Below are 13,453 nucleotides of genomic sequence, written 5' to 3' on the forward strand. Positions count from 1 at the left end.
AGCTGACAGCGCTAGATAACAAGACATCCTGCGTTCTGAACCAGCTGATAATAAAACAGTTTATAACAGTGACAGACTCTGAGCTCACAGACAGATAACACAAATGACATCATGTAGTTTTTTGACACAATGTTTAAAAGAGAAGTAATATGATAAAGTATGAGTGATGATTCATGTGTCCACTGGGTGTCGCTGTTCAACTGTACAATATGTACTAGACTGTAGCAGCAGTTTCCCACAGAATCCACCAAATCTAATCAAGACAATCTTAAGTTTCTTACATGGAGTCTGCAAAATGATGACGTTTTTACATTGAAAATAATGATATGCACTAATGATGATTCAATTAACAAGTCCCATTGTCTCACCTGTTTACAGCTGCTGAACACAAAAACATGTTCATGTATTTACTATTATAATTAAAACAGTCAAGTGTACCTTGTACTATTTGTTTCTATGAAATGTCTGATAATGTTTGAGCTTCTGTTTGACCTGTTTACCCTCTTTGTTGTGATCTTCATTTTCAGTTTTATTCTAAGGTTATTCTGAATTTCCCCCTGGGCCCTCATAAAGTATAATCTGATTCTGAAACCACATTAAAAAAATAATGTCTATGGATAATAGATATATAAATATTCCAGAAGAAAACCGACTTTGTGAGATGTGTGATTTGGACGAAGTGGAAACTGAGTCCCATTTTCTTTTGCATTGTACAAAAATATTTAAGAAACTTATTGTTTCATGAAGTAGTTTTATACTTTTTCACATCTGTTTGCTTATTAATGGGCGATAAAAACGATTTATACATGTAACAACATACATATAGGACTTTTAAGGTTGATGAGGTTCACTTGTTTTGAGTGAGTAAATGTTAAAATACAAACACTTTAAACAGTGAAGTTTGATTGAGCTTCCGTCTTTAGCTCCAATTTCTGATTCTGACTCTGATCAAACTGAAGAAAAATGTTTCATAATGAGAAATAAATCACGTTCATTTTCAGCCTTTAATCTCTGGTGTTTTCAAAATCATCTTTCATTCTTAACACAGATAAGAAAATAAACACATTTCCTGTTTATGGTGCATACATGTTTTTATTGTATTGTGCAAATGTGACAACAGTATAAGATAAGATAAGACTTTATTGTCCGTTTGCACAGAAATTTGCTCAGAGATCCTCTCGTCACAATCAAATCACACTCAAAAGACAAACATAAAAACAGCGCTTCAATCAAAATCACATTTCAGGAGTGACATGAATACATAAATAATGTTAAATAATGTTAGGAGACTGTCTATTAAAAAATGTGAGTGTGCTCACAGTCCATGTGCAGCCCAGGTCAGGTACATTAGTGATTGGGAATGTGTGAGGGCAGGAGCTGATACTCCTCATGTAGGACATGCAAAGGGTCGGAGGCTATCTTCCAAGCCAGTCTGAGGGTGTGCTTAGTGCAGCTCACGAGGAAAGAGTGTTCAATACAACGACCCACCGTCAAATTGTCCTAGATGTTACAAAAAAATAACGCAAAGTAATTGTAGAGTAGTAGGAGGACAGCAAAGACAAAAAAATATATACTACAAAACACTGAGACATCACTTGACATTGAACCAGCAAAGACTTTACAAAACAATACAAAATACATGAAAAAGGATTAACATTTTAAACAGCTTAAATTTCTTTTCCTGCATTCTGGTCAGTTTATATTCACTAATGTGTGTCTTTTCTGCAGAACTTTATGATTCTAATCTCATCTTTTTGTCCTTTTTTTTGTTTCTTCTACACAATAATGAATGCATTCATTGAATACTATAAACATGTGGACTTGACAATTGTTTCTGCACTAATTCAGCCCTGCAAAGTGTCTTTAGCCTATACAAGTGGCCTACATAAAGCTGATATATCATGGAGTATGACATTATTGTGTTTGGTTTATGCACTTGTAAAAATGTAAACATGATCCAGGCTGTGATTTATTTTCTGTGACACATGGTCGTACAGTGATCTTATCATTGTAGGTTTTTTCTGGGTTGGTGTTTTTGTTTAAAGAGGGGTCAAAACAGTTTGATGCAGAGGTGTCAAAAGTATTCACATTCATTACTCAGATAGAAGTATAGATACTAGGATTTAAATAATTATCGCACATACCAGAGAGAGAGAGAGAGAGAGAGACAGAGAGAGAGAGAGAGAGAGAGAGAGAAAGAGAAAGAGAGTGAGAGATGTTGAGCTACAGGAATTATTTATGACAGCCTTTCCCCTCCATAATCACAGCTACACACAGGGATTAAACAAAAGAGAAGATATGAATTTTGCTTCCATTCAGTGAAAACCTCTACATGCACTTGTTAATCTTCAGCGACCCCTCAGCCTCTCTACAGAATTTTGGCCTCACGGGAGCAAGGCTGCAGGATCTGCAGAGTCACAATGAGTTTCACTGCTTTTCTAAACCAGGGGTAAAACAAGGCATATATCAAAGGGTTCAGGCAAGAGTTTAAGTAGAACAGAAACACCACAAATGATATAGATGCATCACTGAGCACACTGTCCCCTGCAGGAGACAAGCTGTAGTATGGACAGAAACAAATCAGAAACACTACGACAAGAACACCGAGAGTCCGGGCTGCTTTCAGCTCCGATTTGTTCACAGGGTGAGCGAGTGAGAGCTGGAGGGAGACGGCTGTAACATGAGAGCGCATGGCTCGAGCCTGAGACACCGCCACAACAAACACTCTCATGTACAGGAAAATGATGGCAGAGATGGGAGCTATAAAGGTTACAACAAGGTCAACATATACCATTTGGAGGTCCCAGGCGAACACACACTCTCCGTAGCAGGAACGATACCTGCCCGGTTGACCGATTTCTTCCTTCACTGATAAAGTGTTGTAACAAAACGAGCAGAGCCAGCACAGACAAACACAGACAGTAACTCTTCTCTGAGTGACCCTGGTGGAGTAATGCAGAGGGTCACAGATAGCAACATAACGGTCGACAGATATGAGAACTATGTTTCCTATTGAAGTAGATGTTATGATAAAAGTGAAATAGTTCAACAGAGTACACACATGGTCACTAAAAAACCAGCAGGAGGTTTGTAAGAGGATATAATTCGGTATCAGTATGAGGCCCACGAGACAGTCTGACACAGCCAGGGAGAGGAGGAGGATGTTGGTGGGAGTGTGGAGGTGCCTGGAAAGGAAAAAGAAAAGTATCAAACTAGAAGTTATCATGTCTAAAAAAAACAACTAAAAGAATCATTCCAGTTGTTGAGGTGATTGTGAAATGACCCTATAAGCATAGGGGCAAATGCAATGACATTTAAACAATTAACAAGAGCACACATAAAGTCATCAAAAGACCAGCAGGAGGTATTTAAGGGAGAGGAGAAAAGCAAAATCTGATCCAGAAATCATCATTAAATGACAAGACCGTTATTTCAAAAGCAATTCAAATGTGCAAATTTGCATCCATTTTTTCCCACCATTTCAAACATAATTTTTCGATAAATGCACCAAAGCTGTTCTCATTTTGAGGTTGAAATTAATTTAAAAAGATTCAGAAAAATAAATCTTTGCCTGAAGTGAAACACGGAGATGATGATGAGCAGGTTGAGAGCAACGGTGAGCAGAGAAGCGGAGGGAAACAATAGAAGAAGATACACATTTTCCACCAAGATGGTTGTGGGTTTCTTACAGGACGCATTGAAAAGATGTGGGAAGCAGAGCTCTGCTCCAACCTTGACCTTCATCTTCTGCAGACAGCTGCAGCTCTGGCAGCTTTCTGGACTAAGCAAAGACATTTAACAGATTCCACTCACTCATTTCACTCGCCGTGATTGTTGTAAGAGGTAGCTCCTCCTGCTTTGTGTTGTACATCACCCCCATCATCGTCATCTCTTTTAACTCAATAATTTACCTGTTTACATGTCAAGAAAGATAAAAGAGTGAAATTAATTTAGTAACAAAACACCACTCCGTTTTGTGATGGTCAAACTATTGTCATTGTGACTCAAAATCACTGACTCTGGGGTCTTCTAAGCAAAGCTCAGGTATACAGAACTGTAGTTTGTTAGCTGTGCCAGCGGGTTGGGGTGAGGTTGCTGTGCTATATTATCTGCATGGTCTCTTGTTAATTAAGATTGGTGGTTTTGCCGACATATTTTCTTTTTGCATCGCAAAGCTCGCAGATGGCATTTGTCTGATTTAAATCGTCACCCACCGTTTATGTTTCAAACCAGAAGTGTGACCATACATTGGCTTTTAAAGAGGCCTAGTGGTTAGTGCGCACGTCCCATGTACGGAGGCTGTAGTCCTCGAAGTGCGGCCCGTGTTTGAATCCGACCCGTGGCTCCTTGCATGTCATCACCCACTCTCTCTATCCCTGATTTCTGACTCTATCCACTGTCCTGTCCATCCAATACATGCTTAAAAAAGCCAAAAAATAAACAGATTTATTATCCTCCTCTTCCACCTTTTCAAACAGTCCTCTGTGGTCTAAATGAAACATCTGTGCTGTGCTTTGGTCAAATATAACATGAATCAAGCACCAGAGGAAGTTTGTGACCCTGTATAAACCAGCTCTCTCAGAACGCTCCGTTTTGGTGTGTGTGTCTCTTTAAATGCAATGAGCCCCCCTGAGTTTTCCCGGTAGACATCACTCCTTCTCTTACTTACTTACTTACTGCCCTTTATGCCTACTGGCATGTAGGGCAGCAACAAAGGATCTCCACTCCTGTCTGTTTTGGGCGAGCTTTTGGATAGAACTCCAGGTCTGCTTCATGGCTTTCAGTTCTTTCTCCACTGTTCGACACCAGGTTTCTTTGGGTCGTCCTCTCTTTCGTTTGCCTTCAGGGGTCCAGTGTAGGGCGGTTCTAGGAATGTAATCCTGTTCTTTTCGCATGATGTGTCCAATCCATCTCCACGCCTTCTTTTTATGATGGTCTCTATACTTTCTTGGTTGGTCCGAGCAAGTAATTGCTGGTTGGAGACGGTGTTAGGCCAGAAGATACGTAGGATTTTTCTGAGGTTTCTTGTGTGGAATGCCGAGAGCTTGGAAAGGTCTTTCTCTGTCATCCTCCAGCATTCCGAGCTGCAGAGTAAGGTGGAGAGAACACAGCTCTGGTACAACTTGAGTTTGGTGTTGATGCTGTACTTCGTGGACTTCCAAACATTGTTCATCATTCTGAATGTGTTTCTTGCCTTGTTGAGTCGGCTTTTGATGTCATTGCCTGTTCCTCCATCATATCTAACAGTGCTTCCTAGATATGAAAACTCTTCTGTTGTGGGTATATTTACTCCATTTATTTGTATAGGTGGGGAATTTTGTGTGTTTAAGGTCATCACCTCTGTTTTCTTCAGGCTTATGTTCAGTCCTATTTGTTGTGAAAATCTGTTGACACGGGATGTTTTTTCTTGCATATGTTGGTGGGTATGGGAAACCAGTGCCAAGTCGTCTGCAAAGTCTAGGTCTTCAAGTGTTGTAAATAGTGTCCATCTGATGCCTCTAGGTTGATCTTCGGTTGTTCTTCGCATCACCCAGTCTATGACGGTATTGAAGAGTAATGCTGACATCACACATCCTTCCCTCACTCCATTCTTGACTTCAAAAGTGTGGTTGCTGTTTCCTACTTGGCATGTGAAGTTGGTGTAAAAACCCTTTATGATGAGGATGATTTCTTGTGGAATCCCATACAAACGTAGAATGCGCCATAAACTGTCCCTGTGGATGCTGTCAAATGCTTTCTCGAAGTCTACAAAGTTGATATATAGCTGTCTTTGCCATTCTGTGCACTGCTCTATGATGTTGCGCAGAGTGAAAATCTGGTCGGCACACCCTCTTCCTTTCCGAAATCCTGCTTGCTCTCTTCTGAGCTGCTTGTCTATTGCATCTGAAATTCTTTGTATGATGACTTTTGCTAGTATTTTGCTTGGAATTGACAAAAGGGTAATTCCACGCCAGTTGTCACAGTTTTTTAGGGAACCTTTCTTGGGGATCTTTACGATTACACCCTTTGACCAATCGTTCGGTATCGTCTTCCCCTCCCATATGGATGTGAAGAGTGGTTTGAGCAGTTTTGCTGAAAGCTCTGGATGTACTTTCAACAGTTCTGCATTCAGGTTGTCTTGCCCGGGGGCTTTTCCATTTTTGAGTGATTTGATGGCTGAAACAATGTATTTTTCTTCTGGTGGTGCAGTGTTAACATCAAGGGCAGTCTCAGGTTCCTGTATCTCTGCTTCTGCTGTTGGTGGGGGTCTGTTTAGGACCTCGCTGAAGTGTTCTGCCCACCTTGCCTCTACTTCTGCCTCTGATGTAAGAGTTCACCCTTGTTTGTCAGTGATCGGCGTATCTACAGCTCTATGGTACCTACCGCAGACTATTTTGGTAATTTTTTAGACCTTGCCTTGCTCTCCCTTGTTTGTTGCTTCTTCTGCCTGGTCTGCAAGACTTTTTATATAATTTCTCTTGTTTTCGCTTGCCATCCTCTTAACTGTTTGTCGGTTTCCCTATATGGTTGCTTGTATTTATCTTTAGTCCTTTCTGACTTGGCTTCCATTAATTTCTTCTTAAGGGCTCTCCTATCTGCTATGACTTTCTGATCTGTTCCCATTTCATGTTGGCATCATCAGGTCCTTTTTGTGTGTTGTCACTCATGTCTGCCAGAGCTTGGAATCTGTTTCTCAGCTGTAGTATAAAAGCGGCCTTCACTTTGGGGTCATGTAATTTCTCCACATCAAAATGTTGCTGTCCTATTGTCTTCTGCCCGGCTCTCCTTAATTTTAACTTCAGCACTGCTGTGACTAATTGATGGTCAATGCCGACATCAGCTCCTCTCCTGACTCTGATGTCGTCTCCAGGTGCCATTGATCATTAGATGGTCTATCTGGTTCCTGTCTCTTCCATTGGGGGAACACCAGGTGAGTTTGTGGATGTCGCAATGTGGGAATAGGGTACCTCCAATGACAAGGTCGTAAGTGGTACATAACTCTAACAGCCTCTCTCCGTTATCATTCATGATGCCGCAGCCCTCCCTCCCCATGGCCCTGTCATAATTTTGGTTATTGCTGCCTAATTTTGCATTTAAATCACCCATTATTATCTTCATATCATGTTGTGGAGTTTCTTCTAATTCGGCTTGAAGCTGGTCATAGAATATGTCCTTGGTTATTTCATCACTGTCATTTGTTGGTGCATAGCATTGGATGATTGTGATGTTAATGTGTTTCCCCCACAGTCTGACTTTCATGAGTCTGCTGTTTACAGGTTTCCATTCCATCAGACATTTCTCCATTCCTTTTCTAAGGACGATGGCTACCCCTTCATGATGTTGGTTGTCATCGCTTCCGGAGTACAGGACGGTCTCTCCTGTGTTGGTTTTGTGTCTGCCTGTTCCTGTCCACCTACTCTCACTTATTCCGAGAATATGCAGGTTGTAATTTCTCATTTCTGCTGTGACTTGAGCGAGTTTACTTGTTTGGTACAAGGTTCGCACATTCCAGAATCCAATTCTGGTCTTGCATTTTGTGTTGAGGGCACCCACCTTCCTGTCAGTAGCTTCCTTAAGGCTTTCACTACTGACATTCATTCTATTTTCTTTCGATAACTCTGGAGGCCCATTGTACACAGTAGTGTTTTTTTCCTTTGTTGCCGTTTCCGTAACAATATTTTTTCTACGGGAATGGGTTGTTAGCCCTGTGCCCAACCCCCAACCTGGAGGACCAGTGGATTGCACTTTGTCAGACCTCTATCCCTCGACCTGACCGACTTGGGTGACCAAGTTATGTTTATTCTGAATTTCCCCCTGGGCCTTCATAAAGTATAATCTGATTCTGAAACCACATTAAAAAAATAATGTCTGGAATTTTTTTTGCTTTGTTCCCCTTTGTCATGATGCTTGAATGTATTGTCGGTCGATTAAAAAATATTCCAGAAGAAAACCGACTTTGTGAGATGTGTGATTTGGACAAAGTGGAAACTGAGTCCCATTTTCTTTTGCATTGTACAAAATATTTAAGAGACTTATTGTTTCATGAAGTAGTTTTATACTTTTTCACATCTGTTTGCTTATTAATGGGCGATAAAAACAATTTAAACATGTAACAACATCCATATAGGACTTTTAAGGTTGATGAGGTTCACTTGTTTTGAGTGAGTAAATGTTAAAATACAAACACTTTAAACAGTGAAGTTTGATTGAGCTTCCGTCTTTAGCTCCAATTTCTGATTCTGACTCTGATCAAACTGAAGAAAAATGTTTCATAATGAGAAATAAATCACGTTCATTTTCAGCCTTTAATCTCTGGTGTTTTCAAAATCATCTTTCATTCTTAACACAGATAAGAAAATAAACACATTTCCTGTTTATGGTGCATACATGTTTTTATTGTATTGTGCAAATGTGACAACAGTATAAGATAAGATAAGACTTTATTGTCCGTTTGCACAGAAATTTGCTCAGAGATCCTCTCGTCACAATCAAATCACACTCAAAAGACAAACATAAAAACAGCGCTTCAATCAAAATCACATTTCAGGAGTGACATGAATACATAAATAATGTTAAATAATGTTAGGAGACTGTCTATTAAAAAATGTGAGTGTGCTCACAGTCCATGTGCAGCCCAGGTCAGGTACATTAGTGATTGGGAATGTGTGGGTTGTAGTTTGGCCTGCTGCTCTACTGTTTGGAAATTGTTCAGCAGCGATATGGAGTGAGGAATGAAAGAGTGTTTGTACTTGTTCCTTTTACAGTTTGGCACCCTAAATCTCCTCCCAGAGGGCAGGAGCTGATACTCCTCATGTAGGACATGCAAAGGGTCGGAGGCTATCTTCCAAGCCAGTCTGAGGGTGTGCTTAGTGCAGCTCACGAGGAAAGAGTGTTCAATACAACGACCCACCATCTTTGATCAGATGCCCTGGGGGAGGGTCAAATTGTGCTAGATGTTACAAAAAAATAACGCAAAGTAATTGTAGAGTAGTAGGAGGACAGCAAAGACAAAAAAATATATACTACAAAACACTGAGACATCACTTGACATTGAACCAGCAAAGACTTTACAAAACAATACAAAATACATGAAAAAGGATTAACATTTTAAACAGCTTAAATTTCTTTTCCTGCATTCTGGTCAGTTTTTATTCACTAATGTGTGTCTTTTCTGCAGAACTTTATGATTCTAATCTCATCTTTTTGTCCTTTTTTGGTTTCTTCTACACAATAATGAATGCATTCATTGAATACTATAAACATGTGGACTTGACAATTGTTTCTGCACTAATTCAGCCCTGCAAAGTGTCTTTAGCCTATACAAGTGGCCTACATAAAGCTGATATATCATGGAGTATGACATTATTGTGTTTGGTTTATGCACTTGTAAAAATGTAAACATGATCCAGGCTGTGATTTATTTTCTGTGACACATGGTCGTACAGTGATCTTATCATTGTAGGTTTTTTCTGGGTTGGTGTTTTTGTTTGAAGAGGGGTCAAAACAGTTTGATGCAGAGGTGTCAAAAGTATTCACGTTCATTACTCAGATAGAAGTATAGATACTAGGATTTAAATAATTATCGCACATACCAGAGAGAGAGAGAGAGAGAGAGAGAGAGAGAGAGAGAGAGAGAGAGAGAGAGAGAGAGAGAGAGAGAAAGAGAGTGAGAGATGTTGAGCTACTGGAATTATTTATGACAGCCTTTTCCCTCCATAATCACAGCTACACACAAGGATTAAACAAAAGAGAAGATATGAATTTTGCTTCCATTCAGTGAAAACCTCTACATGCACTTGTTAATCTTCAGCGACTCCTCAGCCTCTCTACAGCATTTTGGCCTCACGGGAGCAAGGTTGCAGGATCTGCAGAGTCACAGTGAGTTTCACTGCTTTTCTAAACCAGGGGTAAAACAAGGCATATATCAAAGGGTTCAGGCAAGAGTTTAAGTAGAACAGAAACATCACAAATGATATAGATGCATCACTGAGCACACTGTCCCCTGCAGGAGACAAGCTGTAGTATGGACAGAAACAAATCAGAAACACTACGACAAGAACACCGAGAGTCCGGGCTGCTTTCAGCTCCGATTTGTTCACAGGGTGAGCGAGTGAGAGCTGGAGGGAGACGGCTGTAACATGAGAGCGCATGGCTCGAGCCTGAGACACCGCCACAACAAACACTCTCATGTACAGGAAAATGATGGCAGAGATGGGAGCTATAAAGGTTACAACAAGGTCAACATATACCATTTGGAGGTCCCAGACTAACACACACTCTCCGTAGCAGGAACGATACCTGCCCGGTTGACTGATTTCTTCCTTCACTGATAAAGTGTTGTAACAAAACGAGCAGAGCCAGCACAGACAAACACAGACAGTAACTCTTCTCTGAGTGACCCTGGTGGAGTAATGCAGAGGGTCACAGATAGCAACATAACGGTCGACAGATATGAGAACTATGTTTCCTATTGAAGTAGATGTTATGATAAAAGTGAAATATTTCAACAGAGTACACACATGGTCACTAAAAAACCAGCAGGAGGTTTGTAAGAGGATATAATTCGGTATCAGTATGAGGCCCACGAGACAGTCTGACACAGCCAGGGAGAGGAGGAGGATGTTGGTGGGAGTGTGGAGGTGCCTGGAAAGGAAAAAGAAAAGTATCAAACTAGAAGTTATCATGTCTAAAAAAAACAGCTAAAAGAATCATTCCAGTTGTTGAGGTGATTGTGAAATGACCCTATAAGCATAGGGGCAAATGCAATGACATTTAAACAATTAACAAGAGCACACATAAAGTCATCAAAAGACCAGCAGGAGGTATTTAAGGGAGAGGAGAAAAGCAAAATCTGATCCAGAAATCATCATTAAATGACAAGACCGTTATTTCAAAAGCAATTCAAATGTGCAAATTTGCATCCATTTTTTCCCACCATTTCAAACACAATTTTTCGATAAATGCATCAAAGCTGTTCTCATTTTGAGGTTGAAATTAATTTAAAGAGATTCAGAAAAATAAATCTTTGCCTGAAGTGAAACACGGAGATGATGATGAGCAGGTTGAGAGCAACGGTGAGCAGAGAAGCGGAGGGAAACAATAGAAGAAGATACACATTTTCCACCAAGATGGTTGTGGGTTTCTTACAGGACGCATTGAAAAGATGTGGGAAGCAGAGCTCTGCTCCAACCTTGACCTTCATCTTCTGCAGACAGCTGCAGCTCTGGCAGCTTTCTGGACTAAGCAAAGACATTTAACAGATTCCACTCACTCATTTCACTCGCCGTGATTGTTGTAAGAGGTAGCTCCTCCTGCTTTGTGTTGCACACCACCCCCATCATCGTCATCTCTTTTAACTCAATAATTTACCTGTTTACATGTCAAGAAAGATAAAAGAGTGAAATTAATTTAGTAAAAAAACACCACTCCGTTTTGTGATGGTCAAACTATTGTCATTGTGACTCAAAATCACTGACTCTGGGGTCTTCTAAGCAAAGCTCAGGTATATAGAACTGTAGTTTGTTAGCTGTGCCAGCGGGTTGGGGTGAGGTTGCTGTGCTATATTATCTGCATGGTCTCTTGTTAATTAAGATTGGTGGTTTTGCCGACATATTTTCTTTTTGCATCGCAAAGCTCGCAGATGGCATTTGTTTGATTTAAATCGTCACCCACCGTTTATGTTTCAAACCAGAAGTGTGACCATACATTGGCTTTTAAAGAGGCCTAGTGGTTAGTGCGCACGTCCCATGTACGGAGGCTGTAGTCCTCGAAGTGCGGCCCGTGTTTGAATCCGACCCGTGGCTCCTTGCATGTCATCACCCATTCTCTCTATCCCTGATTTCTGACTCTATCCACTGTCCTGTCCATCCAATACATGCTTAAAAAAGCCAAAAAATAAACAGATTTATTATCCCCCTCTTCCACCTTTTCAAACAGTCCTCTGTGGTCTAAATGAAACATCTGTGCTGTGCTTTGGTCAAAATATAACATGAATCAAGCACCAGAGGAAGTTTGTGACCCTGTATAAACCAGCTCTCTCAGAACGCTCCGTTTTGGTGTGTGTGTCTCTTTAAATGCAATGAGCCCCCCTGAGTTTTCCCGGTAGACATCACTCCTTCACTATTGAGAATAAAATGGTGGACCAGCAAAAATGTTGATCTAGTCTGGGGGTGGAGTCTATGGGTGGAGATACCAGGGGAGGGGAGGGAATTTATTTCACCAGAATCCCACTGTGATGTCACAAGGAGAGCACATTTGAAACTGAGCATTTTTCTCTGTGTTGTAAGACTTATGCAGACCACAAACAAAGAACTGGATGGATTTATTTAACATTTTGTGGGTTAGTAGACACTCAGGTTACCCAAATATATGTTCATGAACACTGTAGAAGTGGATTTTTCATTATATGTACCCTTTAAGGGTAAGGAGTTGCTTTTATGTTTTCCACATTGATTACTCCTGCAGAGGTCAAACAGTGGCATTTACAGGAGTGGAGGTCGTTGTGACTGAGGACATTTGAGAGAAATTAAAGGACGTTTTCAATCAATTTGATGTGTGGATGTGAGGGATGGGGAAATCGAATTATATTTAGGGGAATGTTTCATACCCTTGGTTGGGGGTGCATCATGATGAGCTTTCCTCAAGTAGTTTTCTCTCCTTTATCCTTTAATGAGAGTGGATGAGAAAGGACAAGCATGGGGTTTGGGGGATTAAGGTTCATTAGAACTAAAAAGGTATAAAGGAAAGAAGGTGTTAGGCACTAATCTAGCACTTGGGCAAAGTTGAGGCAGCATATGGTCAATATTGGAAAGACATCTCTTAGCTTGGATCAATCAGCTGATGAAAGACGAGTTACAACTGTTTACTTCTGAGCTACAGCAGTTCCTACTTACTTTTAGCAGTGGCCTGTACTTGCTGAACTTCAACAGTGTCCTGTGTCCCCTTCCCAAAGAGCTACAGCAGTGTTCAGTTCCTAATTAGCTGTACCAGCGTCCCGTTCCTTCTGAGCTACAGCATTGTTCTGTATCCTATTGCTCTAGAGCTCCAGAAAAGTCTGTTCCAAATGAGCGACAGCAGTCTCATATACATACAGAGCTGCAAATTCACTCTTGTTCCCGCTTAGCTAAAGCCGATCCCGGTTCCTGGTTTGCAACAGAAGTGAATTTGCTGTTGTCCTGCTTAGTTAAAACAGTGCCCTGTTCCTACTGAGCCAGAGCAGCACCCTGTTAGTGGGCCAGAGGGCTATCCTGTTCCTACTGATCTACAGCTGGAGGAGCCACAGGTCGGATTTGAACCCAGGCTGCATGCTCTCGAGGACTTAAGCCATGGGCCATGGGTGCACACGCACTAACCGCCAGGCTACCAGCGCACTGACAGCTTCCTGTTTTGAATGAGCTACTGCAGTGTCCTGTTCCTGCTGAGTTACAGCAGTATTGGGTTCCTACTGAGCTACGGCTGTGAGATATTATTTAAA

The 13,453-nt window shown here is 41.0% G+C and overlaps 2 protein-coding genes across 2 annotated transcripts; both read right to left on the bottom strand.

Annotated features, from left to right (window-relative positions):
- Window positions 1-1,913: 1,913 nt before the first annotated feature.
- On the bottom strand, window positions 1,914-3,744 carry LOC132986882 (trace amine-associated receptor 13c-like). Its single transcript, XM_061053560.1, has 2 exons — window positions 3,572-3,744; window positions 1,914-3,185 (listed from the first exon to the last, which is right to left on the bottom strand). The coding sequence occupies exons 1-2, from the start codon at window positions 3,742-3,744 to the stop codon at window positions 2,369-2,371; spliced, it is 990 nt and encodes a 329-aa protein (XP_060909543.1). The 3' UTR covers window positions 1,914-2,368.
- A 6,062-nt stretch (window positions 3,745-9,806) lies between these two features.
- On the bottom strand, window positions 9,807-11,182 carry LOC132986900 (trace amine-associated receptor 13c-like). The gene is made up of 2 exons (XM_061053583.1): window positions 11,010-11,182; window positions 9,807-10,623 (listed from the first exon to the last, which is right to left on the bottom strand). Exons 1-2 carry the CDS (start codon window positions 11,180-11,182, stop codon window positions 9,807-9,809), a joined length of 990 nt encoding a protein of 329 aa, XP_060909566.1.
- Between the last annotated feature and the right edge of the window lie 2,271 nt (window positions 11,183-13,453).

The sequence above is a fragment of the Labrus mixtus genome, chromosome 13, assembly GCF_963584025.1.
Source record: "Labrus mixtus chromosome 13, fLabMix1.1, whole genome shotgun sequence".
In the NCBI taxonomy this organism is placed as follows: domain Eukaryota; kingdom Metazoa; phylum Chordata; class Actinopteri; order Labriformes; family Labridae; genus Labrus; species Labrus mixtus.